Source organism: Manis javanica, chromosome 14, assembly GCF_040802235.1.
Source record: "Manis javanica isolate MJ-LG chromosome 14, MJ_LKY, whole genome shotgun sequence".
Lineage (NCBI taxonomy): Eukaryota > Metazoa > Chordata > Mammalia > Pholidota > Manidae > Manis > Manis javanica.
Window position 1 is genome coordinate 8,637,411 of NC_133169.1, and position 26,471 is coordinate 8,663,881.

The 26,471-nt window shown below is 47.6% G+C and overlaps 1 protein-coding gene and 2 long non-coding RNA genes across 8 annotated transcripts; 1 reads left to right on the forward strand and 2 right to left on the reverse strand.

Moving 5' to 3' along the window:
* Positions 1–644: 644 nt before the first annotated feature.
* On the reverse strand, positions 645–15,107 carry LOC108392586 (antigen-presenting glycoprotein CD1d). Of its 4 annotated transcripts, XM_073221089.1 has the most exons (6): positions 3,791–3,913; positions 3,330–3,535; positions 2,759–3,034; positions 1,986–2,289; positions 1,165–1,258; positions 645–1,051 (listed from the first exon to the last, which is right to left on the reverse strand). In XM_073221089.1, the coding sequence occupies exons 2-6, from the start codon at positions 3,397–3,399 to the stop codon at positions 887–889; spliced, it is 909 nt and encodes a 302-aa protein (XP_073077190.1). In that variant the 5' UTR covers positions 3,400–3,535; positions 3,791–3,913; the 3' UTR covers positions 645–886. The 4 variants fall into 4 exon arrangements, with proteins under 4 accessions (XP_073077190.1, XP_017508410.2, XP_036872634.2 ...); XM_017652921.3 differs by lacking the exons at positions 3,330–3,535; positions 3,791–3,913 and adding an exon at positions 14,867–15,107; XM_037016739.2 differs by having other exon boundaries at positions 1,986–2,264; positions 3,330–3,907.
* On the reverse strand, positions 4,070–14,859 carry LOC140845909 (uncharacterized). The gene is made up of 3 exons (XR_012124821.1): positions 14,765–14,859; positions 10,715–10,825; positions 4,070–7,107 (listed from the first exon to the last, which is right to left on the reverse strand). It is a non-coding gene; the product is annotated as an uncharacterized lncRNA (long non-coding RNA).
* Positions 15,100–24,670, forward strand: LOC108392587 (uncharacterized). Of its 3 annotated transcripts, none has more exons than XR_005060938.2 (5): positions 15,100–15,635; positions 15,907–16,125; positions 18,066–18,160; positions 20,956–21,110; positions 23,953–24,670. It is a non-coding gene; the product is annotated as an uncharacterized lncRNA (long non-coding RNA). The 3 variants fall into 3 exon arrangements; XR_001852052.3 differs by lacking the exon at positions 23,953–24,670 and adding an exon at positions 21,890–22,784 and having other exon boundaries at positions 15,101–15,635; XR_012124820.1 differs by lacking the exons at positions 18,066–18,160; positions 23,953–24,670 and having other exon boundaries at positions 15,104–15,635; positions 20,956–21,876.
* Positions 24,671–26,471: the final 1,801 nt, after the last annotated feature.

Below are 26,471 nucleotides of genomic sequence, written 5' to 3' on the forward strand. Positions count from 1 at the left end.
AGACTACGACTTCCCTGATAGCCCACAGATACTTTTAACTTGGCCATCCATATTTTGGCATTGGGAAAGTCTTCTGTTCCCTAGGTTTCCTGCTCTTTCCTGAGCTGGGCCATCTCACTACAGCTCACGCATGCCCACGTGGGTCAGTCCTTTCTGTACACTGTCTCATTTAACAGCTGTTAAGTAGGAGAGCTTGTTTAGGGTGGAGTGGAGTGGGTGCATATCTTCACCCTGTCTTCTTCCTGAAAAAGTGACTTGCCATTTGAGAGAAATATCTCTACCCAGAGTAGCTTTCTTTTACATAATACACTTACACTAGGATTTCTCCTGTTTTACTCAAGTTACACAAAGTGAAAACTTGCATCACCTGTGTTTTTGACAACCTAACTTTCTTTGAAAGGGAAAATGTCCCTCTTGATAAATCCAAATTCACGATAAAAATCATGCCCTAAAACCACCAATACCTCATTCAAGCCAAACTTCTTATGAAGGAGACACAGACTGGGCTGTTGTCAGCCAGCAGAGGTGTATCTGGGGTACAGAAATATTTTGTAAAAGTTTTGAGTCAACATTTTACCATCTGACACGTCCACATAAAAATCCAGACTTTCACTCTTCTTGAAAAATAAGTTAGAGTCCATAAGTTAGAGTCCAGCCACAGTCTCAGTTTATTCTTGACCACAAGCACCTGCTTCCTCTGGGTACAAGGGCTTCCCAGTTCCCTGGACGTTCCACCACTCAGTGACCACGCCCACCCACACACCCCAGCCCTTATCTGCTTGCCCCTGGTAGGTATTAGAGTTCACACTTCTGTTTCTTCAGAGCCACTTAAGCAAAGACACTTGTAGTTTAATGAAAAAGAACTTAAATCCCCTTGGATAAGATGTTAAAAGGAAGTGACAACAGCTGGCTTACGATGGTCCCCTGCTTCTTCAGGGTGCTCCCCGCTCACCCTCAATCCCTGAGCACCGTGTATATCCTGGACACGTGAGGTCCTATGCCCCAGACAGACACGTGTGGTGAGGACAGTCACAGGATGTCCTGATAGGAGCTGTGAGGGCACAGAAAGGGAGAGAGCATTAAGGAAAATGGGGGGAAGGGGTGTGGAGAGAGGAAATGGGGAGAGAGGCTGAGGGAAGGAGGAGACGGACAGGGGAGACTTACCAGCGCCTCCTGAACCAGATGGCGCTTCCAGGGATCACAAGGAGAAACAGCACTGCCGCGGCGATCAAGCCCACGGAGGCACGGCTCCCCTCTCCTTGGGGGACACAGGGCGTCTCTCAGCACAGGGTCCCACTACTTCCAGCCCCCTGGCATAAGCGCATGGCAGGGTACCAGGTGCTTCTTATTTCCTCCCCTACTGAAAGCACCCACTTTTATTCCTCCAAAGTTTGGATGCCCCATCTTTCTTGGGGTTCAGGCATCTGCAGTTCAGCTCACGTCAGAAAATACCACAGGAGACAGAGAGCAATAGCTCTGTAGCCAGGCAGCCCTGAGTCTAAATCCAGCTCTTCCACTTGCTAATGATGAGATGCTGGGCAGTCACCTTGACCCAACTTAGTCTCAATTTCGTCATCTATGACTGGGAATGACAGTTCCTGCTTCAAAGGACAGTTGTGATGAGTAGCGGACATGCTGTGTGCAGAGCGCTCAGGCACACAGGAAGCACTCAGTAGCCAGGGCCACCTTTGCTACCCTGCCTTTCTGAAGTCCACACTTCCTTCCTGGGAGCCTTTATTTTCCACCTACTCTGGGACATGTGAGGGTTTTTTTGTCCCATGTTTCTTGTATATGGAACATCTTATCTCAATCCTTTTTGAGATCAGATCTTTATTCCCCTCCTTCCTGTACCTGGAATCCACTCCTCTATCCTCGTGGCCAGGTGCCTCGACTTGGAAAGGCCTCTACCCTGTGTGTGCACACCCGCCTCCTCTCTGCGTGAGGGCCGCCCCTCCCACTGCCAGCTGGGCCCCGTTCTTTCTCACCCCAGTAGAGGATGACATCCTGGCCTCCGAGGCTGCTGTGCCTCACTCGGCAAGACAGGCCCGCCGCCCTTCCGGCTGCCACATCCAGCGTTACTCGGAGGTGCCAGGTCCCGTCGGCATTGGGCAGAACGTCCCCTCGCTGGGTGCCCAGCTGCTCCTGCTCGCCCCGCATCCACATCGCCCACACCGGTTTTGGGCGGAATCCGGAGACGTGGCACGCCAGCAGCAAACGGCCGGGCCCGGGACTGGAAGCCCCGGACAGCCAGGCCTCGGGCTTCACTGCGTCCAGCAGGGAAAGGGGTATCTTAGAGGGGGGAAGGGCATTAGAGGCTCCAGCCTCAGCACAGGCTCGTGGGTCCCACAGCTCCGCCTGTGGGGATGAAGCCTCTTACAACCTCAGACCTTCGCCTTGGCTTCTCCAGGAAAGCCTTCCTGCCACTGCCTCCTGCAAATGCCCTGCTCTGCACTCCCGTGCCACCCGGGCTCAGCTGTACCGCAGGCGCATGTTCCAAGCATTGCTGGAATTGTTCATCTGTCTTCTCCCCCTCCCGCTCAAGCAGAGGTCCTGTTTGACCCTTGGTGTTTATGTAATTAAATTCACAGAACCCCAGGGGTGCTCAGTTAATGTCTGTGGAATGAACAAATGGCCTCATGCTTTGAGCATCCCCTCCCAAGCCTCTCTCTTCCTCTGGTACTCCAAGGGAGGTGAGCCGTGGCCTGGACAAACCTGGACGGAGCCCCGGGATGCAGGGCAGAGGGTGAGGGAGGCTCACCTTGCGTCTCCAGGTCTGCCTTTCCTGCTGCGAGGAGGCCTCTGACTAACCGCGGGCAGGTGTCATTGAGGAGCCACTGAATTGTCGCGCTGGTTCCGCGGTCCTGGCTGAGCACCTTGCTGGCTGCACCCACCCACTGCGGGGCATCTGGCGCCGGCACCCACATTCCTTGGAAACTCAGGATTTCTCTTCCTTGAAATGCCACGTGGAAGGCGCTTTCGGAGCTGTTCCCTGCGAGGATCACACACCCAGCAGACACCTGGATTTCAAAGGGATCTGAGAAGAGGAATGGACGGGGATCAAACAAGGGCTTTAGAGATTGGGAGGGATCAAGAAGGAGTCGGTGGGAAGGTCAGACTGGGGACCGAGTTTAGGGAAATGAGAGGCAGTGACCCGGGCAGGAGGAACAAGGGGTGTTTTGAGGAGTCAGAGGCTGAGACCTCAGGCGGAGGAGGGGGTCGGGGGCTGGAGGCAGCAGAGAGTGACCAGGCGGGGTCAGCCTGTCTCACGGGCGCCTCTGCGTCAGCGTCTCCCGTCGGGTGGTGGCCCCGCACCCCAGGCCTCAGCTCACAGTCTAATCGCAACATTTTGTCCAATTCGTGCACGTCCCTGGTGAAGCTGCTTCGATAAACCCGAAACATATCCTGCAGCTGCTCCCACTCCTGGTCACCGAACTCGCCCCGGGACCAGGGCCGCAGGAAGCGGATGGCGTCCGAGTCGTGGCGCCACGCGTGGGTCTGCAGCTCCCCCAGCCAGGCGGCGCCGTCGGTGCGCGAACTGCTGCGGTTGGGGAAGGACGAGGCCTGCAGGCAGCGGAAGGGCCGCTCCTCGGCGGCGCCGCAAGCCGCGGGCAGCGCCGACAGCGCGCGGAGCAGCAGGAACGAAAGGAAACAGAACCGGCGGGGCGGGGCGGGAGGGCGGAGGCTGCGGGCGGCGCGCCGCGCCCGCGCTCCGGGGGCCCGCGGCTCCGAGACGCGCCCGCCTCCGCCCGCGCCCATCGCGCTCCTCCGGCCGCGAGTCCCTCTCACTCACGGAACCTCTCCAGATCCGAGAGACCCCGGTGTCTTGGAACAAAGGCAGGCACCCCGAGTCGCTGGGCGTGGGGACCTCTCGAGCTGGGGCCCGGAGCCCCGGGCCCCTCCCCCTCCCCACGCTCCTCCCCGCCCGCGCCCGGAGCTCTGCCCCTTTAACCCCGCGGCCGGCCCCCACGCTGGCCGCCTGCAGCTGGTCTGCGCTCCGCAGGCTAAGCTCGCCGTGTTCACCTGCCAGACGGCCGGCCTCGCGCTTAGCCATGTGAGCGGCAGAGGGGTCCCAAGAATCCTGATATGCCACTCCAGTATTTCTCCCAAACCAGCGTGATTGAATTTCCTCCTCCCCTGCAGAGTTTGGGGTAGCTGGCCGACAGCTTTACAACTACAGGCATACCTGGGAGGCACTGCGGGTTCTGTTCAAAACCCCCACCATAATAAAGCCAGTCAAGTGAACTTTTTGGGTTCCCGGGGAATAAAAAAGTTATGTTTATGTGCATACAGTGAGACAACGAATTTGACCGGATCTGTACTGTTGGAACTCAACCAGGAGTTGGGAGGGGTGCAAGTTGTAGCACTCCAAAATCTCATGACTATAGACTATCTACGGTTAAAAGAACATATGGGATGTGAACAGATCCCAGAAATGGGCTGCTTTAATTTGTCTGATTTTTCTCAGACTGTTCAAGTACAATTGGACAATATCCATCATATCATAGATAAATTTTCACAAATGCCTAGGGTGCCTAAATGGTTTTCTTGGCTTCACTGGAGATGGATGGTAATTATACATTTGCTTTGTTTATGTCACAGTATTCCTATTATGTTAATATGTGTGTGCAAATTAGTTAGTAGTTTAAAACCTATACATACTTGTTACTCTACAAGAAGATATGTCAAAGAAATAATCAATCCTCCCATGTTTCCTTCCATATGCTACATCTATAGCTTTTCTTCTTCCTTCCTAATTACAACCCTTAAATAGAATTCGTGCCTCATATCGAATTTACCGAGTATCATAATTCCTCCAGGTGGTAAAGATACCTCGAGACAAGTGCTGGGCACAGAAGCCACAGGGCATAAATCTGCAAAGAAGTAAAAAGCTAACCTTTTCAAACAATATGGCTTCTCTCTCACTTACCAACTTTACATTTCCCTGTATGGCCCCGGAAGATGACTGGTTAGCCAGAGACGGTAAGATTCCTCAAGGGAAGAACAACCTAAGACAGGCACAGTCGCAGGGGGGCCATCAGGTGAGAATTTGGGGATCAACAGAGGTGAGGCTCAGAACCTCACCCCCCCTGCTTTGAGAGAAATCTTCTGCATCTGTGGATGTCTTGCTGCCCTTGTCTAGCCTGGATTAATACTTAGTCCATAGGCACACACCTGATCATCTGATCATCTACATTTGCCCTCTTACAGCACTAAACTATGTTTTCTACCTTTACCTTGCATCTACCTACCACTTCAGCATTTTATTAAAAATAAAAACAATAATAATAATAGAGGGAGAAATGTGGGATCAACATATAAATCAAGTACAAAAATCAAACGAATATTCATATTTGACCTGATTGTTTATAGGTCATAACGCGTGATCCAAACTGAACGTTTCTGTGATGAATGCCCTTGTACTGTTCACTATGTAAGAATTTATTCACTATGTAAGAATTCGTTCACCATGTAAGAACTTGTTCGTTATGCTTCAGAAGATTGGAGACCGACGAGAATTAGGCTTGAGATGGATTAATGATTGTACATTGAGCATTGACCCCCCATACTGAATTTTATTGTTGTTAACAACCATTTGATCAATAAATATGAGATGCCCTCTCAAAAAAAAAAAAAGTTATGTTTACACATACAGAAATCTATTGTGCGTGCAATGGCATATGACTAAGAAAAGAAAAATGCGGACCATCATGAGCTTGCAGCCCGCATAATCTTTATGCTGGTGGAGGGTCCTGCCTGCATGAGGATGGCTGCTGACAGATCACGGTGGTGGTTGCTGAAGGTTGGAGTGGCTGTGGCCATTTCATAAAACAACACAGTTAAGGAAGTTTGAGGCTTGCCTGACTCTTCCTTTCTTAAAAAGTCTCTCTGTAGCATGCAAGGCGGTTTGATAACATTTTACCCACACTAGAACCTCTTTTACAATTGGAGTCAGTCCTCTCAAACCCTGCCGACACTTCATCCACTAAGTTTATATAGTAATTCTTTTGCTGTCATTTCAACAGTCTTCACAGCATTTTCACCAGGAGTAGATTTCATCTCAAGAAGGCACTTTCTTTGCTTATCACTTAGAAGCAACTCTGCATTCCACTCGTGGTTTATCCTGAGAAGCAGCAATTCAGTCACATCTTCAGACTCCACTTCTAACTCGAGCTGTTTTCACATGTTTTTTTTTCCCCCACCATATCAACAGTCACTTCCTCCACTGAAGTCTTAGGCCTCTCAGTCATCCATAAGGCTTGGAATCCACTTCCTCCGAACTGTTAATGTTGATTTTTGTCACCTGTTCCCGAGAATTGCAAGTGTTCTGAATGGCATCCAGAATGGTGAATCCTTTCCAGAAAGTTTCAATTATTTTGCCCAGATCCATCAGCAGAATCACTGCCTATAGCAGCTACAGCCTCACAAAATTTATTTCTTAAATAGTAAGATTTGAAAGTCAAAATTCCTCCTGGATCCATGGGCTGCAGAATGGATATTATGTCAGCAGGCATGAAAACAACATTAATGTCTTTCTATATCTTTATCAAAGCTCTTGGTTGACCAGGTGCATTGTCAATAAAGGGTAATATTTTGAAAGGAATCTTTTTTTTTCTGAGCAGTAGGTCTCAGTAGTGGACTTAGAATATTAAGTAAACCATGCTGTACACAGATGTGCTGTCATCCAGGTTTTGTTGTGCCACTTACAGAGCACAGGCAGAATGAATTTAGCATAATTCAGGGCTCTAGGGTTTTTACGAAGGTAAATGAGCACCGGCTTCAACCTGAGGTCACCAGCCACATGAGCCCTAACACAATAGTCAGCCCGCCTTTGAAGCCTTGAAGCCACACTTTGACTTCTTTCTGGCTATGAGTCCTAGACGGCATCCTCTGCAAGGCTGCTTCATTTACACTGAAAACCTGCTGTTCAGTGTAGCCACCTTCATTATTATCTTAGCTACGTTTTCTAGATTGATTTGCTGCATCTTCTAAGTGAGCACTTGCTCCTCACCTGTACTTTTAACTTACGGAGACAGCTTCTTTCCTTCCACCTTGTGAACCAATCTGTGAGCTTCAAACTCTTCGTCTGCAGCTTTGGCCTCTCTGAGCCTTCAAAGAAGTGAACAGAGAGTTAGGGCCTTGCTCTGGATTGGATTTGGTTTAGGGGAATATTGTGGCTAGTTTGATCTTCTATCCAAACCACTTAAACTTTCTCCATACCAGCAATTAGGCTGTTTCATTTTCTTATAATTTGTGTGTTCACTGAAGTAGCACTTTAAATTTCCTTCAAGAACTTTTTATTTGTATTCACAACTTGGCTGCTTGGTGCAAGAGGCCTAGCGTTCCTATCTCAGCTTTTTGACAAGCCTTCCTCACTAAGCTAGTAGTTTCTAGTTTTTGATTTAGAGGAAGAGACACGGGGCTCATTCTTTCACTTGAACACTTAGGGGTCATTGTACGGTTACTTTTTTTTTATTGCAGTATCATTGATAGACAATCTTATATTGGTTTGAAGTATAGGACACAGTGGTTCAACCATTACCCACATTATGAAATCCTCACCCCATTAGCGTGCTTACTGTCTGTAACATATGAATCATTGACTATATTCTCCATGCTGTACTACTATCCCCATGATCAGTTTATATTATGATCGAGAATTTTTGTGCCCCTTTATCCCCCACACCCTCTCCACAGTCCCAGTGCTTGCTAACCACTGATCTTTCTAGCTCCACAGGTTTGCCTTTTCCAGAATGCCACATAGTTGGAATCACACAGTAACCTTTCAAAACTGGCCTTTGCCACATAGTTGGCATCATATAGTAACCTTTTCAAATTGGCTTTTTTCACTTAGTAATACATACTTAAGTTTCCTCCATGTCTTTTCATGGCTTGACTTCTCAGTGCTGAATACTATTCCATTGTCTGGATGTACTGGTTTGTTTATCCATTCACCTGCTTGAAGAACGTCTTGACTGCTTCCAAGTTTTGACAATTATAAAGCTGCTATTACCATCCATATGCAGGGTTTTGTGTAAACATAAGTTTTCAGATCCTTTGGGTAAATACCAAGGAGCATGACTGCCATGATCATATGGTGAGAATATATTTAATTTTGAAAGAAACTACCAATCTGTCCCCCAAAGTAGCTGTACCATTTTGAATTCCCACCAGCAGTGAATGAGATTACCCACTGCTACCCATCCTTACCAGCATCTGACGTTATCAGCATTCCAGATTTAGGCCAAATCTGGAACTAGGTGTATAGAAACACTTGTTTTCAATGGTAATGTGGGAGGAGTTGCCCAGATGAGGCAGTGGCTCTTGTGGACTAGAGAGCCAGCCACATGGTCCTCACCCAGCCTGCAAGTTTTCAGAATGCCAATGTTTATCTTGCTCAGGTTTCCTCTAGTGTTTTTCAAACTATAATGACAGACCTATTAAAAGCTGTGAAACCAATTTAATGGGTAATTACAAGGATTTCTGTTTTAATGAAATAAATAGACTGGCATAGAAAGGGTAGAAAATATCAGAGTAAATCACAAATAGCAAGGGTAGTGTTTGGTGAGTGGAAAATGGTTTTCTTCAGTGTGAATCCCAGGCAAAGGTCTGAAAGTTATGTGCAATAAAAGCCTAGCTGTTGAGAAATGGGCCACGGTGTGGTATTTTTGTCACTAAAAATACTAGTGGGTGGTGGGTGTTTGGGGTGGAGAACTGGCCAAAACAAGTGAGATGGATGACTGGGGGAAGCAAATTGGTGTCTTCCAATTATAAAGACCATAATTGTTCATATCTATTGAGCATAAATTACATTAAGCTCTTTATATGCACTTTTTCCTTTAGATTCTTAAACAGCAGTCCTATAAGTTAGATATTGTCCCTATGCCTTTACCGGTTCACCCTAGACCTATACTTTACGGTAAGAGAAAAACAAATTCTATACCATAGCATAGAAGCCATGACTTTGAGATCTTTGTAAGACTATGGATTCTTTGTAACTTTTCCACATATCCTTGTAGTGATCAAGAATAAATTCAAGAGAATTAAAAAAAATAAAGGGCTCATTGTTGTCTTTAGGAGTAGAAAGGAGACATGGCACTATTCTCAGCCATTTCTATGGTCAGGCTTCCTGGGGGAAAAGGTCAAGAGATGTAGAAATGAATGACAGCTCCAGAGACTAGAGAAGCAGGCTGGGTAGCTGCACCCTGGGGCCATTAAAGGAAGGGGCACATCAGCCTACCCTCAATCCTGGGGAAAAAAGCCTGGGGATTCTAGGAAGTCGCCTGTGGCTCTCTGTTCCTCTGTTAACTCCCATCTATTTAAAGTAGCATTGCCTCATTTTGTTTCCTTTTTCTCCCTCAATTTCCCTTAAACATTTCCCAGGCTTAGCCTGTATTTTTCTAGGTTTTATACGCTAATCCCTTGAACCCCAATTTTTCTTTACGTAGTCATCTTTAGATGGAGTTCATAATCCTTTTAGCCTGTGCTCAAAAGGTCAATCACCTAGCTCCCTGAATGAACATACTGAACTCTCCTCCCCTCTCCTAAGGCTGCTCAGAGCCTGCCTCCCCTCTCTCCCTGACTCGGTGGTACCCTCCTCTGTTTCCATGGAATTGTCCAAGAATAGAACCATGTTTATGGCCTGGCTTCCAAGACCAGATATTCCTCATGGTGCCTGGCACCATTTCAGCATAAAATTTAATGTCTGCAGAAAATCAGCTGTAATGAATCCAACACCTTTTCCTTTCCCTGATGTGCGGCTAGTCATTTTAAATAGGGTGAACCTCTGAGTCCCTCCCAACTCTAAAATTTTGTAATTTTACAAATTATAGCTATAATCTTGCCTATGTATAGCCTTGGGAGTTTTTTTTAAAATGTAGATTCCTGGTCTTCAAATATTGTTATCGGTAGTAGGACATCGTGTCATTTTTGGAATGTCTATTGCCAATTAGAGTCTGCATTATTTTCTTCCTAATTATGTTACTTTTAGATTTCTCCATTTAAAGACTTACTTTTCCCTTTGTGACCTATAACCTTTTGCAAGAGTTTCCTTCCTTCCCTTACTCTGCCAAGGGAGTACTCTCAGGTTAGTGGAATCTGTGAATGTGGGGCACCTGACAAGGTTACTGGTGACAGAGTTGACACACACCCATGCCTTGTGTCATGACCTCCCCAACACAACTTCTGCTATCTTCTTCAGAGGACGAGCATACCTTCTGAGTATTGAAAAATCTTGTGTTCTCTGGCCACTAGGAGAGCCCAAACTCTATTCTTCTCTACTCAAAAGAAGTATTTATTTATCCCCACTCTGCATTTGGTGTCTCTAAACAGCTCCCTCACTGTGACATAACTATTCTCCAACATTTCTGGGATTCAGTCTTTCAGCAGGTAGATTTGCCTTTGATAGATAAGCCTTTAGTAAAATAAAAACCTGCATTAAAATAGTTCTCTGGACAAGGAGGATGAGATTGTTTTTCAATGAAATAAATACTTAATGAGCACTGAGTAGACCTCAAGTACTACTTCCCAATGAACACCACCGCCCTAGGGCTAATCCTTCCTTCCCCCACTCCCATCTCGGCATCCTGGCCCACCCACACAACTCTTATTAACTTCCCTGTTCCTCACCAGGTCTTCAAACTCTCTGCCACAACCCCAATTGCAGTCAGGCAAATCCTCTTCTCTTCTACACAGGCCTTGCTGTCGCCTGACTTACCTTTTCACTGCACAAATCTCTCCTCAGTAGACATTAAGCTCCATGAAGGCAGATTTTATCCATTTTGTTCACTGCTGTGCCTCCCAGCACTCAGAACCTACTCTGGCATGACTGATGGAAGAACAGTTGAATGCAGTTACTACTTGGTATTTTAAAACAAGTGTACCTCATTGACCAAGAACTGACTTAGTGAATATCAAATGTAGTTCCACACTGACTCACATCACAATTTCAAGATATTCCAATTTACCCTTCAGAGAGACCTTGAGTTCAAAGTTTCACTTTCTCTTTAGGCTGCCCAATAGTTTCTCTATAAAGTTGCTAATGATCCGGTAGCAAACACTTGCATTTAGAGAAAAGATTTCATGTAAAATAACCTAGTGACTTATCCACTATACGAAAAGCGGGGAATTATCACCTAATATAATTGTTTGGTAACTGACTGGTTTTTTAAGCTTTCTTATGTCGGGTTAAACCTATGAGAAGGTAAAATGATCCTAACAAATGTGATCAACGCTCCCAACCAAAGCACAGACCCAGCAAAAGGACTCTATGGATAAGATATGTATGTAAACAAACTGTTTACTTTTTACCAAGTCATATATGAATATAGAAACTCACATTTACATAATATATGCCCATTGTTAAAATGGAGACACATATTCCATCTTATAAGAGCATTAAGCCTGATTTAAAATGTCCAGTTACAACTCAAGAAGCTGCACTGGGCCCAGGCAGAGCAGTCTATAAGAAGCCATGTCGTCTGAAAAGCATTGCCCAGAATCAGGTCAAGGGCAAGGATGGACTGAACCACAAGGTGAGAAAAGAGGAAACTGTGAAGCAAAATGGGGAGCAAGAAGGGGTGGGGGGTGTTAAAGCTGGCGGTCAGGTCACGAATAACATGAAGATGTTGGAGGCCAGTCTGTCTGTCTGGTTGTTTTGCTTTATAACGCTGCAAACTGTGGGCAGCTGAGGCAAACATGACAGTTTGAGAGAACACAAGCCACACAGGAAATCCTGTCTCAACCCCAGATCTTACATACACCTGCGGTAATCAACCTGGAGGACTCTCAAACTTCCCTGAATCTTAATTTCCTCGTTCAGATAGTGGGGACACTTAATGCCCCCTCCCAGAATTGCGACGTTTGGATCCATCAATTTGAAACATATGTGCTGGACAGAGGGATCTAAGGTGCCCACAGCCCAGTTCCACCCCACCCCAGACCTGCCCTATAGGAGTTTTCCCATTTTAATCAATGCACTTTTCCCATTTTAATCAATGTTCAAGCAAAAAACCTTGGAATCATCATTTTACTCCTTTCTTTTTTCCAGCCCATGAGGAAATCCATCAAGTCTACCTTTAAGATATCCAAAGCCTACCGCTTCTCACAACTTCCATAACTACCCTGGTCTTCCAGATCACCATTTTTCACTTAGACTATTGCAATAGCTTCTTCACTGGTCTCTGCCTCCCTTTTGCACCCTATAGTTCTTTCTTAACTTAGCCAGAGAGACCTTTAACATGTCAGTCACCTTCCTCATCTGCTCAAGACTCTCCGATGACTCTGATCTCACTCAGTAAAATCCAGAACCCTTACCACGGCCTACAAGGGCCTCAAGGGTCTGGTCCCTTGCCATACTTCTCTGGTTCAACCACCTGTCCCTTCCCGGGCAGACAGAACACAGGAGGGAGAGCTTAACTCTGAGAAAGTGACAGGGATGACCTTTGGGCCAAATGGTGGAGGTTGGGTAATAAAGGAGCAGTAAGGACATGTAGGAAGGAAAGACTTACAGAGGCATATTCATTGTGGACCTATTCCTTCAGCACAAAGAGAAGTGCCGCCTACAGTCCATTGTTCAAATTGCATCCCCCCTTTTTCTCATGGTCGAATACCCAACATGGGCAGAGCATGCACAGTTATCCTTGGTGGCCTAAGAAAGTATTTTCTCTCTTCACTATTTTGATGTTTCTGTCGGGTCACCTTCTCTCTGAGGTGGCAGAAAACCGTGTATTCTGATACACAATGAGATCTGAGACCCCACTGAAAACTGCCCGTTACTGAGACCAGGGTAGAAGATCTGGATTTGGGAGTCAGTCATAAATAAATGGCATAGGAGGGGAAAGGTCACCTCCAAAAGAGTATCCACAGTGAGAAGGTGAAGGACAGAATCCTGAAAAACATAAACATAAATTTGATGGACTGACAGTAACAAGGAGGCACAAGAGGAAATGGTGAGAGTGAAAGGAGACCCGAGAACTAATAAAAGTAAGTCTCACGGAGGATGTAGTGAAGAGTGTCCAATCCTGCAGGAAATCTAGTAAGATGGGATTGAATTTGGCAAAGTACAACCTAATTAGCTGCAAACTTTATTGGAACAGTTTAAAATGATAGGGCCATAAGCCTGGGAGATGGAGAGGAAAGCAGAGTTTAAAAGTCTTGATTCTTAACGAGTATGGGTGCAAAAAGGCAAGAGAGAGATGGGATGGTAGACATTTACCTCCAGGAAGAAGAGCTCTCAGGCCTTTGCTATTCTGAGCCTGCCTGGCTCTCCGTGGAAACACCTGGGCCACAGCACAACTGCCTCTTCCCCATTTGTCCAGGGAAGTGGTTCTGGCTCAGCTCTGGAGTTCCCCAGGCAGAACCGTCAGATTTTGTCTCTAGAAACACAAAGGCTACCGCCAATCATGGGAGAGATTCTAGAGGCACTAGCAGGGACATGCTCACAGAATTAGCCACTTCCAGGTAACAGAATGTCTGAAATGCTGGCAGAGGGTCCAAGGACAAAAAATACCTTTTCGTGTATATCTTGACTACTGCGGTCACTAGAGAGAATGGCAGAAATACTCCACCGGAAGGCTTGTCTCTTTGGTGTGCCCCTGCTCATTCTTCCTTCCCAAGGACAGGTGGGAAGGTGGTCCCAGGGCTAACAGCGCAGAGCAAAAGCCATTTCAAAGGCATGCTAAGTGTGATAAATGATTCTACTTCCCAAGAGTTGATCCTGGCTCTTCAGACTTTACAAACTTTTGCTTAGCTACAATTCGGTGAAAAATCCTTAAGTAGAACATTCCATAATTGACTGTGGATTTTTCAGAGTTAAGAAATGTATCTCATTTGTCTATGTAGATTCCACCCTATACACCAGACACACAGTGGCTTACACATAATAGGTGTTCTGTATATGCTTTTATTACCCGCCCGCCCCCTTCCCCGCTCTATCCTCTAAGTCAAGCCAGGTTTGTGCCCTCTGTAATACTACTAAATGTGGAAACCAGAGACAAAGTGACAGGAGTTAGGGTGGCCACCTGGCCAAGGCTGGCCCTTCAGACTTAAGGGCAAAGAGCCTATATAGAGGTGGAACCAGGACAGAGACAATGTCAAGAAGAGAAACAAAAAGAAGTGAGCTGCCGGGCTTACGTGGGAGGCTCAGACGTGCTTGTGCCTACAAACATTTGTGGAATGCTCTTCCTGGGGCCCTTGGCATGACTCATGGGCCAAGAGCAGAGCGTAAAGGGGGCTCTGTCTAGACAGAAGAGGTATCAGGAGAGAAAGAAGGATGGATTCCAGGGACTGGGTTTTTGGAAGACAGCAGAGAAGTGGAATTTAAGATTAGTCGGGGCCAGCTTGGAAGAATAAAGGGGACCTGAGGGTGACACGGGCTTATAAAGAGGGAAACCTCAAGTATGGGAAGAACTAACGGCTCCTGGAGGCGATCAGGAGCGAGGTCTCACCCAAAAGAAAAACAGCACAACAATGCGCCCCAAGCAGCTACTCCAAACCCGACTCTCCTGTGCGAGTAATTTATCTGCGCCAGCTCGGACCCAGCGGCCTCAAAGCCTGATCTCTAAATGCCTGGGCCGCGGCCCCCTGGCCCACAGGAACCCACGCGCAGGCCGGGGGACCCTCTCTTCCGACCCCCACTAGCCCATGCCTTCTGCCCCGGAAAAGACACAGGCTTGACCCCCGGAGCCTCCAAAGGTGGGGTGCTTACAGGGAGACCCCACAGCAACCGGGTAAACTAACTCCCGCGACCGGGATTCCACTGACGGACCTTGGGCGCTGGTGGACAGACAGCCGACCCGCTCCTTCTGGGCTCCATCCCCACCTCTTCCGGGGCGGGCCTCGGGCCTGCGGCACATGCGCACTGCCTTACCTATTACGGGCCGGGCCTGCCTGCACTGGGAACCCTGGCGTGCTTCCCCACCTCCTCCGGGCGGGCCTGGGACTTCGGGCACAAACGCACTTCCCCACTTTCTCCCGGGACGGTCTCGCACTTGTCGTACATGCGCATTTCCCCACCCCTCGGGGCGGGCCTCGGACCTCTGGCACATGCGCACTTTCCCACTTTCTCCGGGGCGGGTTTCGCACTTGACGCACATGCGCACTTCCCCACCTCTTGGGGCTGGTCTAGAGAAAGGCGCGGCCTCTTCTTCCACTGGTACGCGCAGGGCATTGTATTTTGAGTAATTATGTCCATTTTTTCCCCATTTTCATCCCCTCTTATTTAACTTGGATGCAGCAATTAAATGTTATTTAAAGAATCCTAAAGCTGGAGCTGAAATTTGGACTGGTAACAAACCAGCTGTGGAGTGTTGAGTAAATCGCTTAAACGGGGGGATCCTCGCCCTCTTACTGATCTGTGAGGCGCGGCCTGCCTTGTCGCGCTGCTGGGTGGACTTGTGTGGAAACTACTGCTGGCGCCCCGGGCCCTCCAGGTCCCCGTGGAGCCGCGGTTTTCAGGCCGAGCCACCTCCCTAAGCACAGTGTCCCAGAGAAGCAAGAAGCCAAGCGAGGCTTTGATCCAGCACTGAAGGAAGTGACGGCAGGAGCTGGAAACGGGACATTTCTGCGGTCAGCTGGAAGGAGAGGCAAGGAAAAAAAATAGAAGCTTCTTTAAGTTTTCCCGCTACCTGCAGTTCCTGGTAATTCTCTACCTTGAATACCGTACCATCTGCCCACTTTTCTCCATCCTTAACTGCAATTCACAAATTACCATCCACTCCGGCTGAAAAGATTTCTTTGTCTCTAGTCCCCTCCCCACCCCCGTGCAATCATTCTAAAATGCAAATATGGTGATTAAAACTTGTCCTGGCTTCCTTAGTCCCCAGAATAAAGCACTAACGCCCTAATGAGGCTTCCTCACCTGGCTTCCTCCTACTCCAGTCTCCCCTCTTGTGTTTTATTCACTTTCAGATACTACCAGCTCTTTAACACAGCAGGCTGCCTCTCACCTCAAGGGTTTTTTGCATACGGAAACAATTTGGTGAGCATTCTGAAGTCAGCTGAGCACACTCCTGTTGTGGTTTTAACCAGTACCTCCCACCGTTCTCTGTCGGTCCTCCCATTCCGGCTGACAGGTTCTGGAGCTCTCCTCACTCGGTCACCAGCGGTCCAGTGCTGTCACCTAACCAGGTGTGTAATTGTGATCATCTGTTGGTTGCCTGCCTCTCAGGCTAAGGCTGACTGGTCATTGGATACCTTACATTTTGGAGGTGCCCAAATGCTAGCTTTTACGGCCCATGGGTTTGCTGGGAGCGCTCCCCATTGCAGAACCCCCCGGTGGGAAATCTGCTGACCTATTTCCCACAAGCCCTCGAGTGATGGCCTGAGTGGTATAACGGGGCTCCCCTGGCTGTCAGTTTTCTTGCGAGGAGAACGAGCAAAATGGTTCAAGCCCTGCCGATTTCCACTCTGTTCATTTGATTGACAGGAAACGCACACATCCTTGCTGCTAGGGCTGACCACTCTTTCTCTGTCCACCTGCTTTCCTTTCTCTAGTGACCACAGATAACAGATCAGCAAGCCCATCAACAGATCAGTCTTGTTGCCAATCCACCAATTTCTGAGTGGTTCTCGTGGAGGCCACTCACTTGGGGGAGGTGAGACAAAATTACAGCCTTTGATCCCTTGGCTAGTGACAGACCCCTGCCTCCATCAATCCTTTCTCTTTTCACCTCTGCACCATCTTCTGTTTATTTCCCGTGGAGGCAGAGGAGGGGGTGCTGAGGTATGGTTTGGGGTAGCAGAACTGACTAGCCACCTCTCAACGGCACCTCTCAGTTTCACATCCTGCCAATTCCGGGGTGCCAGATGGCTCCTGCTTAACATCCTCAGACACAGATGCTATCTTCTTTGCCCAGAACACTTGTCACACACCTCGACATCCTTTTCCCCTCTTTCTGTGACTCGCTTCACTCTTCTTTTAGGCCTCAGTGTAAACATCAACATACCAGGAAGAAATCCTAACTGCTACACGCCTGAGGCAGGAGTCTGACTTGAGGCAGCGCTGGGCGACTGCTTTGTACCTGCACACCCTGAACGCCTCAGTTCTTATTATCTTGAAAATGCATAGTTCCCATTGTCCCTCTGTATGCCCACTGAGCAAGAGATGTAGCAAAACACATCATTTGGTATGCTGAGGCCAGAGATTCTGGGGGGCCAACCCGTGGCATCTCCTTGGTAACAACGAATGTCCAGATGGCAGGCCTTGATCTCCTTGGGATGCTGGTCGTGCAAGGAGGGGCGGGATCTCTGAGAGTTGTATGTAATAAAAGCCTGCTGCACGTGGCCCCCAAGAGCGGATACATTGTCAAGCTGGCTGTCCCGGCCTCTCTGTAAATTCCCCCCAGGAACCTATGTCTCAGTCTCTGCCTCCGGGTCATTTCTTGGGTCTCTGAACCATCCTGCACCCTGACTTAGAGTTAGCCAGGGTTCAGCAGCACGCTGATCTGTCACTTCCAAAGGTCCCCATGCCTCCCACCACACTGGCTTCTAAATGACTCTTGATGGTCTGTCTTTTCCCTTGAGACTAAGCCCCACAAGGGCTGGGACAGCGTCAGTTTTGCTCATCTTTGTTCTCAGAGTGCCTTACACACAGAAAACCCTCGATATTTGTCAGCTAAATACATGAATGGTTTGCATGGCTTTGGGGAAGGTCTGTGTGATCTGGAAGGGTCTCGAGTCTTCCTGAAATGCTGCTCTGCCTGCTGCCTCCACCTCCCTGAAAACTGCTGTGCTCTGTTCCTGCTTCACATATCAGAACAGATAAGAACCATCTAAAGTGCTGTATTAGAATATGCAGTTTTATAAAACAGTTTTATTTGATCAACCACCTTGTAAGCTTTTGCAGAGTTAGTAAAAGAGGAAATTGGGAGACACCAGGGATGGGGTATTCCACTAAACTGTGAGCTCCCCATGCCCAGAATCCCTTTCCCAGTTGACTGAAAGTTGGACTCGGTCCAGTAGGAGCTCCCTTCCCACTGTTTGACTGTAAGGGAAGGGAAATTATGTCTTCTCCTCTCATTACACTACAGTGTCTGGATGAGACATACCTTCGTTTCTTTGTTCAACAGGTTACTTAACTGACCTAAGGAGCTGAAGGAACTTTAACGTATGTCTAGCCGGACGCCTTCGGGTTCCTGAGGGCAGGATGAAGAGCTCTCCCAAAGTGAGCATCTTCTGAAACAAGACACTGGGCAGACTTCTCGAGAGCTACCGCCATTCCTTCCTTCTGCTCTTTCCCCTCCTCTCCTCACCTCCCACCCCAATAGGGCAGAAGCTTAAAGCTGTTTTCCCAGACCTATGCAAAAATGCCCCTAGGCCTTCAGAGCCCTGGGATAAAATAGGATATCATTCCCAGGAAGCGGTTCCCAACAAAATCCTCCCGTATCCTTTGCCCTGAATTGTTTGTTCTCTCCTTTAAAATGGGGGCAGCATTTTTGTCTGAAGAACCAAGTTCCTGGATGAAAACATGAATTTATCCAGAATGTCTCATTCAACTGTTCATCCCATATACTGAGCAAGCTGGTTTCTGGGGATACTAAAGGCAAAATTTCTGCTCTCAAATTACTATTATCTAGTGAGGGGGAGACACAGTTTCAGCACTAAATACTATGATAGAGTTTGCATTTGTGGCCTGGAGGTGGTAGAGGTCAGGGTCCAAAGGGAAATAGCGCTGGCACAGCCTTAGAGTAGGAGCTGACCGAGCAGGGAAGTGGGAGGAGAGACATTGGACTGCACACAGAGTAAACACCAGGCGCAGAAGCCAGGAGATAACACAGCCACCTCTGCCGGGCACTGGCCCTGTGCTGGACGTCACTCCAAGAACTCACAAGCATTACCACATCTGATTCTCACAACTCTTTGAAATAGGTGCTATGATAAGCCCCATTTTATAGATAAAGAAACTGGGGCATAGAGAATATATTTATTCTGGCCTTCATCCCCACCCCTGAATCAGAATTAAGTAAATATACTGAACAGGACCACAGTTTACTTAACACATGATGAATACTTAATATCACTTCCTGGTGTGAACTGCTGCCCATCACCACTTTGCCAGCTGGTACCACAAGTTGAGGAACGCCATCTTTTATAAGGGAGTCTGAAATGCATGGGAAAGCATGACAGGAAAAGAATCGAGGCAGGTAGGCATGGAGAGACAACATGAACGGAAAGTTTATTGATGCCATATGCAGTGGCACTGCGACTTTCCCTCCAAGCTAATGGGCCCAAATGATGGCTTTGGAGGAGTGAGGTGGTCTGACAACTTGGTGCATATTACTCTGTTAACATGGAGTAGGGACAGACTGTGAGGCAATGAGACTATTGGAAGTAAGAAGCTGAACTGGTGGCCTACTGCAAGAACTGCTAAGGACCAGGAAAGGGAAGTTTGAACGAACATAAAAACCAGGGGGATAAGGAGGAGAGGATAGGTGTGAAGGCTACCTCAGAACTTGATGGTAATTGAAGTGCGGGGAGTCAGGAGGAAAGAGCAGCCTAGCCGGATTCCCAGGGAGGAGAAGCAGGCTTGACAGGGAAGATGCTTAGGGTGAGTTTGGACGTGAGGGTTTGAGATGCCTGTGGTGTAGCTGAAGAGCCAGCTGGTGTCAGTTGATATGTGTCTGCAGTAAGGAATGAGATCTGGATAAGGACACAGACCGGAGAGCCATGCGTCTATAGGATGTCACTGAAACCAGGAGACTAGGTGAGCAAACCCAGAGAAGACTTCAGAAGATAAACAGGCTGCAGGTGGGCCCTGGGGAAATACCAAATGCACAGAAGGACAGCTGGGGGACGGGGCTAAGAAGGGGTCCCTGACGTAGGAGGGAGAGTGCGCAGGTGTGCACCAAGCTAAGGAGAACAAAAGGTTTCAACAGAAGAATCTGTCCATGCCGAGATAAAGTTTACACATAGAAAGAATTTAATGAACGTTCTGAAGTCAGCTGAACACAATCTTGCTGTGCCGAGGTAAAGTCTGAAACATGCTTGTATGTTTTGGTGAAGAGGCTGGGATGGGCCCTGGGAAAACCGGACTGAGTGGTGGGGATGGAGGCCCGAACAAAGTGGGTTCAGGAGCAAGTGTGGAAGGACGGAGCTGGCGCTGGCACTTGTCAAGAAGCCTGGCTTTGATATAAAGACGAGAGTATCTAGCATGGAGAGAGGCCTTATGGTTTGGGTTTTGTTTTGTTTTTTTAAGATAAGACCTAACTTGGTGTATTATTAGTTTCCTGTTGCTGCTGTGACAAATTACTACAAACTCAGTGACTTCAAACTACACAAACGTGTTACCTTCCAGTTCTGGAGATCAGCGGTCTTAACAAGGCTGCATTCTTTATGGAGGTTCTCGGGGAGACTGTTCCCCAGCTTCTGGAGCCTGCCTGCATTCTTTGGCTTGTGGCCCCTTCCTCCATCTTCAGAGCCCACAGTGTAGCATCTTCCAGATCTCAGTCTCTCTCTGCTTATGTTGTCTCATCGCCATTCTGTCTGACTCTTAAAAGGACTCTTGTCATTATATTTGGCCTACCCAGATCATCCGGGATCATCTCCCCATGTCAAAATGCTTAACTTAATTATTATCTGCAAAGTCCCTTTCAGCATGTAAGATACCATAACCATATGTGCTAGCGATTCAGATGGGATGTCTTGGGGAGCCATTACACAGCCTACCATCTGTGGTATCAGCCTGGCACAGAGGATGGGCTCAAAAATATCATGGCTACTAATAATACTAAAATTTCTTTGCTGAGGGGAAGGAGCCATCAGAATTACAAACACAGGAGAGAGAGAGAGAGACACTCTGAGAGAGAGAAAGCAAGACGCTTAGGCCAAATGGGATGTGCACAGCTGGGGGGAGGCACCCTGGGGCCCCCAGATATTAAGTGAGATAATATACATGCACCAGCAAAAGCTTTGAGTGTAACATTCAATGTGCATTTGCTTTTCTCCCTCACTCCTTCCTAGGTGCCTGCGTTAGTGGAGGACCGTGGTGTCGTCACTTCTTCAACCGGATAACCCCACGATAGGTGATCATGTAAGGTCCCTGAAATTTCACTTCTGATTTACCAGTGTTTCTCCCAGAGCTCCTGGCTCGGGGTCTTCTACAAAACAGATACACAGTGAGTGTTTGGGGATGCATAAAATAAATGAATTCATGAAATAAAAAAATGAACACAAGTAAAGGACTGGGGAATATTGATTTAGGGAGATCAGAAGGTAGTTGCTTCTCACAGTGGAGACCTTCGACGGAAAGGCCGGCTTCAGCAAGGCTGAAAGGAGGAGCCTAATGAACAGAAAGGGCGGTGCGGCAGGTGAAAGGAATTCTTCAGGGTTAGGAAAGGGGGAGATCGGCCTACATTGAGGTTTGTGGGAGTCAGGTTTTCCCCTGGAGTGTAAACACTGGCTGAGCTGACCGAGCCGGTCGTCAGTAGAGGGCATTAGAAGCTCCAAGAGTGAGTTTTCACTGATACAAGATAAATTAAGAATCACTCTATGTTCCCGAAAGATTTAAGAACAGAACTGTAATAGAGCACTGCAATAAGAACAGCAGAAGATTGGAATTTTTTTACATCTAAAGTTAAATGCCAGTTTCTAGAATTAATTTCTGCACAACCTTGGGCAAATTACTTAATCTCTTTGAGCCTCGGTTGCCTGGGAGGATGAAGTCAGCTGACACAGTAAAGCACTTAGCCGGGTAGCTTGTGTAAAGAAAGGAATAGTGCAATAAATGATTGCTATTACTGTCTCTTAGAGTTACTGTTTTAAATAAAATAACATGTCGAAGCACTAAGTATCTTAACAGAGGCTCAGTAGACTTTAATTTCTTCCCTTCCATATGAGAAATTTACACTAAGTGCTCTCCAAAAAAAAAATTAAACTAAATGCTCTCCATAAACAGGATGTGAGAGATACTGGAAGCTGGGAAGCTCTTGAGACTCTGGAACCCACAGATCAACGTGGCCATGAGTTCCCTGAGTTTTCCTTAACCTCATCTATCCTGGAGATGCCGCTGAGAAATGCCAACGGGCACAGACCAAATAAAGTCCCAAGGGAAGCCGGCTTGCTTTCTCTAGCCGAATGACTGGGATAAAAGCCATCAGTAAGACAGAAAACTTTTAGACAGTCACTGCCCTACTTCAGCCAGACAGTACGGAAAAGTCAATCGCCACCCCCATTAGCAAAGACCAAGTGGGGCCTCCCAGGCCTCCACCCTCCCCATTCCCCTCCTTGCCAAGACAGAATCATAGAAGACAGAGTGGGGGGCCAGGCCTTTCATCCCTCCCCAGAGATAACGAGCTCCCCATCCAGAGGTAACAAGTGTAACGTCAGAGTATCAGAGGAGGCTATCTGGGGTGTCTGAAATCCTACATCCTATATCTGGGGTGTCTGAAATTCTGTATCCACCACTAGCAAAGAGATACCTCTTCCCCCAACCCTGGGCTGATAAAAGAGGCTAAGTGGAGAACATGGACCTTTACCCTTGACTGGCAGTAGTGAGGAGATGCCCTTTACCCACAGCTGAGATAATGTCAGAGGAATCCTTCTAAAACAGAAGGGAAATAGCGCTGGTACAGCCTTAGAGTAGGAGCTGACCAAGCAGGGAAGTGGGAGGAGAGAGACACTGGACTGCTCGCAGGGTAAACACCAGGCACAGATTTAAATAAGATCTAGAGTCTCATAACACACAAAATGTCCAGCATGCAATCAAAATCATACATCATCCCCCAAATTAGGAAAATCTCAACTTAAATTGAAAAAAAAAACCCAGCAGATATCAACACCAATATGATGCAGATATTGGAATTATCTGGAAAGGATTTTAAAGAATCATAAAAATACTTCAACAAGCCATTGTCAACACACTTGAAACAAATAAAATTAGAAAATCGCAACGAAGAAATTGAAGATATAAAGAAGGACCAATGAAAATTTTAGAACTAAAAAATATAATTACCAAAATGTAAAACCTGATGGATAGGCTCAACAGCAGTATGATGGGGACAGAAGAAAAGAATCGGTGAACTTGAAGACAGAACAATATAAACGACCAAAGCTAAACACCAGCAAATTGAGTAAATATGATAGACTTTCCTTCTCCTCTTGTTTCCTAAATTATGCTGGACAGTTGAAGCAAAAAGTATAACATTGTTTGAATGTGAATTTCAATATCTACAGAGGAAATATTTAATAAAATCACATTATAAATGGAGGAGGGTACAGGGACTTACAGGGAGGTAAGTTTTCTCTACTTGTCTCTAACTGGCAGAATGTGGACACCAGTAATGGAATCATTTTATGTCTCGATTGATTTCAGTGGTGGTTACAATAATCTACATTTATGATAAAATGCCGTAAGACTCTCTGCAGACATTTGCTCCAATGCCTGTTGGCTGTTTTTGATTTTGCACTGTAGTTACACAAGATTAGGTACATGGGACCTCTCCGAATTATCTGTGTAACTTTTTATATATCTAAAATTATTTCTGGATGAAAAGGGGCTATAAAAAAAATAAAAAGGGGATTGAAGGGCATCTTCAAGATGGGAAAAACTTTATTTGGGGGAACTCCTTTTTCAGTCTGGAGGCCAGATATGCAGGGAGGTGTTGCTCAGGGATTAGAAGTTTCTGGGCTGGAACCTTCCGTGTAGACCCTAACCTCACCTTCAAGTGTCATCACAAGGCCCCAGAAGCTTCTCCCACCACCCAGAAGCTTTACCAATTGAACTGTCATCTCAAGACTGTGTTTGTATTGGAGGCAGTTGTTAACCTTGGTAAGCAAACTTCTCTGCCTGCTCAGGTTGCATCTGAAAGAAAATGGTCCCACGTGAGCAAGCACATCACATCCATTCCGAGGATGTGATGAAGAGCAAGCCCGCTTCTCTCGCGTTCGCTTCGTTGGGTGGGCAGTTTGCTAACACCACACACCCCAGCGCTCTCTGAGAAACCTGTGTCCTCCTCGCAGCTTGCAGCCTTCTCTCGGGACACGGATACCCTCACCGCGGCCATATCCGACCCTGCCTACCGAGTAAAGGTTCTCTTCCTTGCGCTGCTGATGACTCTGCTCTCTCTGCTCCTCCTGGGCTGGGAGACAACAAGAACAGAGAGCAGACAGCACTACTGCCGGCTTGAGAGTTCTTGGCAGAGACTCCGTGGGGTGGAGACCTGGAGGCCCACGAGGCAGGGCCATCTGGAGCTGTCGTAGAGCCCGGAGCCTGGGGAGGAAGAGCTGCCATAGCACCCAGCTGCCCGGTGGCAGGTGCTCTGCCCAGGCTCTTCTCCCTCTTCTACCACCACGTCCCTTCGAATTCACACTCATCTTGCTGTTCTTTGGCGTGACCAGCCTCCTGAGTTTGAGTATCTTCTCTCTGTGGACCTTCCAGACTGAAATTATAAATGGCTCTTGATTTCTGCATTAACAGAGGGAAGGAATAAACACATGGATAGTTAAGAATTGACTACAAAGCTCCAATTTTCCTTTTTAAATTGTTGACTGTATTGAAGTTACTGGGAGGCACAGCATCCCAGTCTATATAATGAAACCATACTGGAGGCTCAGCTCCGAAGATCCTTGAAATGGAGCCACTCACCTACCCTAAGTTCTGGGTAAAATTCACCCTCCTCTTCCCCTAATTCTGGGAATAAAGAACATTTCCTCTCAAAAAATTGATTTGATGCACCAAGCACTTTTCTATCTTCTTCCCCAAACTTCAGCTTCGTGGGTTGGCAAATTTTTAAAACATCTTCTAAAACATTAATTTAAGTTTTCAAAATCTTTTCTAAGTTCAGAACAAATTAATTCCCTTTTCAAATGCAATCCAAATGAAAAAGGCAGCATTTTGAGAACCCATATTCCCATCCAGTGAGGCTTGGGTTTCCTTAAGGTGCATCTGATCATTTACCTAAAAGGAATTAGTACTTTTTCTAGAAGAAAACCTCTAATGCCCAACCCTATTGCTAACCCTTCTTTCTAGAAGCATCCTTAGGTGTCCCGTTGTCTCCCAACCTCACCTGCACTTGACTCTGGAGTCTCAAGCCAAGAGTCCCTCCAGCAAAACTTTTTTCCATTGCTTAGACTCATGGGCCTGTGTTCAGCCTTCTCTGAGAATGAGCCCCCAGCGTCCGGACCGTGTACCATGCATCTCAACCCATGGGTCATGCTTTTAACCCACAGAAATTAAGGAGCATGGTTCACTTGGTGCTGAGGAGATGCTACAACTGCCAACAGACCCAAGGGGAGCCCACCCCCGTCGTGAGGGTTCCCGCCTGTCTCCTCTCCCAGTTGCGGTGCTGCTTGTTTCACGGTTGAGCAGCTTCCGCTGAGACAGCTCACAGGTGGTTGGCAATGGGACTGAACTCCTTATGGCCAAGGAAGACGTGTCCCTCTCTCCAGCTGACTGTCACACCCCTTCTTCTCAGTCCGGCATGCATGCTTGGGAAGTAGAGGCAGGCAGGGTGGAGTGGGGAATGGTGTGTTGGCACAACTGTGCATGGTTTCCCGGTGTCTCTCCTCTGAGGAGGAGGTCCACGAAAGGTCCGTGTATGCCTCGGGGTTGGCAGAAAGAGCCTCAGCACCCCTAACGTTCTCCAGATCTCTGCCTCCTCTCTTGCAGATGCCTCTCCTTCCATCAGATGCTTTTTGAGCTCTTGCTGTCTATCAGGCTCTGTCCTGGGTGCTAGGATACAAGAGAGAGAGGCCCCATCCTCTCTCTCCCAGGGCCTATAGGTGAATAACATAAGTGAATTATAAACGGAGAAAAGCAGAATTTGGTTTTGTGAGGGCGCTGTGATTCAGAGGAACCTGCCCTGGGCTGGAGAGGGCTTACTGAGGACTCACGCTTGGCTGAGAGCTGAGGGGCGGGCGGAAGCGAAGCACCCGCGGGGTGAGGGCAGAGGGGCATGGTGTTCTGGAGAGACCAGCGTGTGCCCAGGCCTGTAAGGGGAGGAGCGCGCGGTAGTGCGGGGTATGTATGGGATAGAAAGACGGTGGTTCTGGAACACAGGAAGTGAACGTGAGAGTGGAAAAATACGAAGCTGGAGCCAGAGGTGGGATGAGGTCTCACGACGCTCTGGTGGGCGATACTACTGGGAGCCGGCCGTGGTGGGGGCGAGGGAGGGGGTGTCCGCTGAGGTCCTTCCCTGGAACATTCCTCTATTTAACGCCATGTGCATATTACAACCTCCTGGACTGGGCTGTTCCATACTTCCCAGAGACGCCCAGTCACCCTCCTCCCATTTTCCTCTATCCTCCAGAATCTCCTCTCTTCCCAAACGCCTCACACACCCCAAATCTCAATTTTATCCTTATTTGGAACTTACAAACCAGCCAGACTGCATTGTAAGCTTCTGGCCACCTGAGGGCAGCGAAGGGCAAACCTGGTCCTGGCCGCCGCCGCTGCGCAGAGGGGGCTTCCCTCCCTCACACCTCTGAGAACTGGATAGTTCGTCCCTAAATGGTATAATGAAATTATCCACAATAATGCG

What these genes read in the sequence shown, in the direction of transcription:
- LOC108392586 (XM_037016737.2), bottom strand. Translation starts at nt 3,756, where the DNA reads ATGGGCGCGGGCGGAGGCGGGCGCGTCTCGGAGCCGCGGGCCCCCGGA. An exon ending in CAAAATGTTGCGATTAGACT is followed by an intron (nt 3,035 to 3,329) that starts GTGAGCTGAGGC and finishes TCCTCTTCTCAG; the next exon opens with ATCCCTTTGAAATCCAGGTG. An exon ending in GGCAGACCTGGAGACGCAAG is followed by an intron (nt 2,290 to 2,758) that starts GTGAGCCTCCCT and finishes CCCCCCTCTAAG; the next exon opens with ATACCCCTTTCCCTGCTGGA.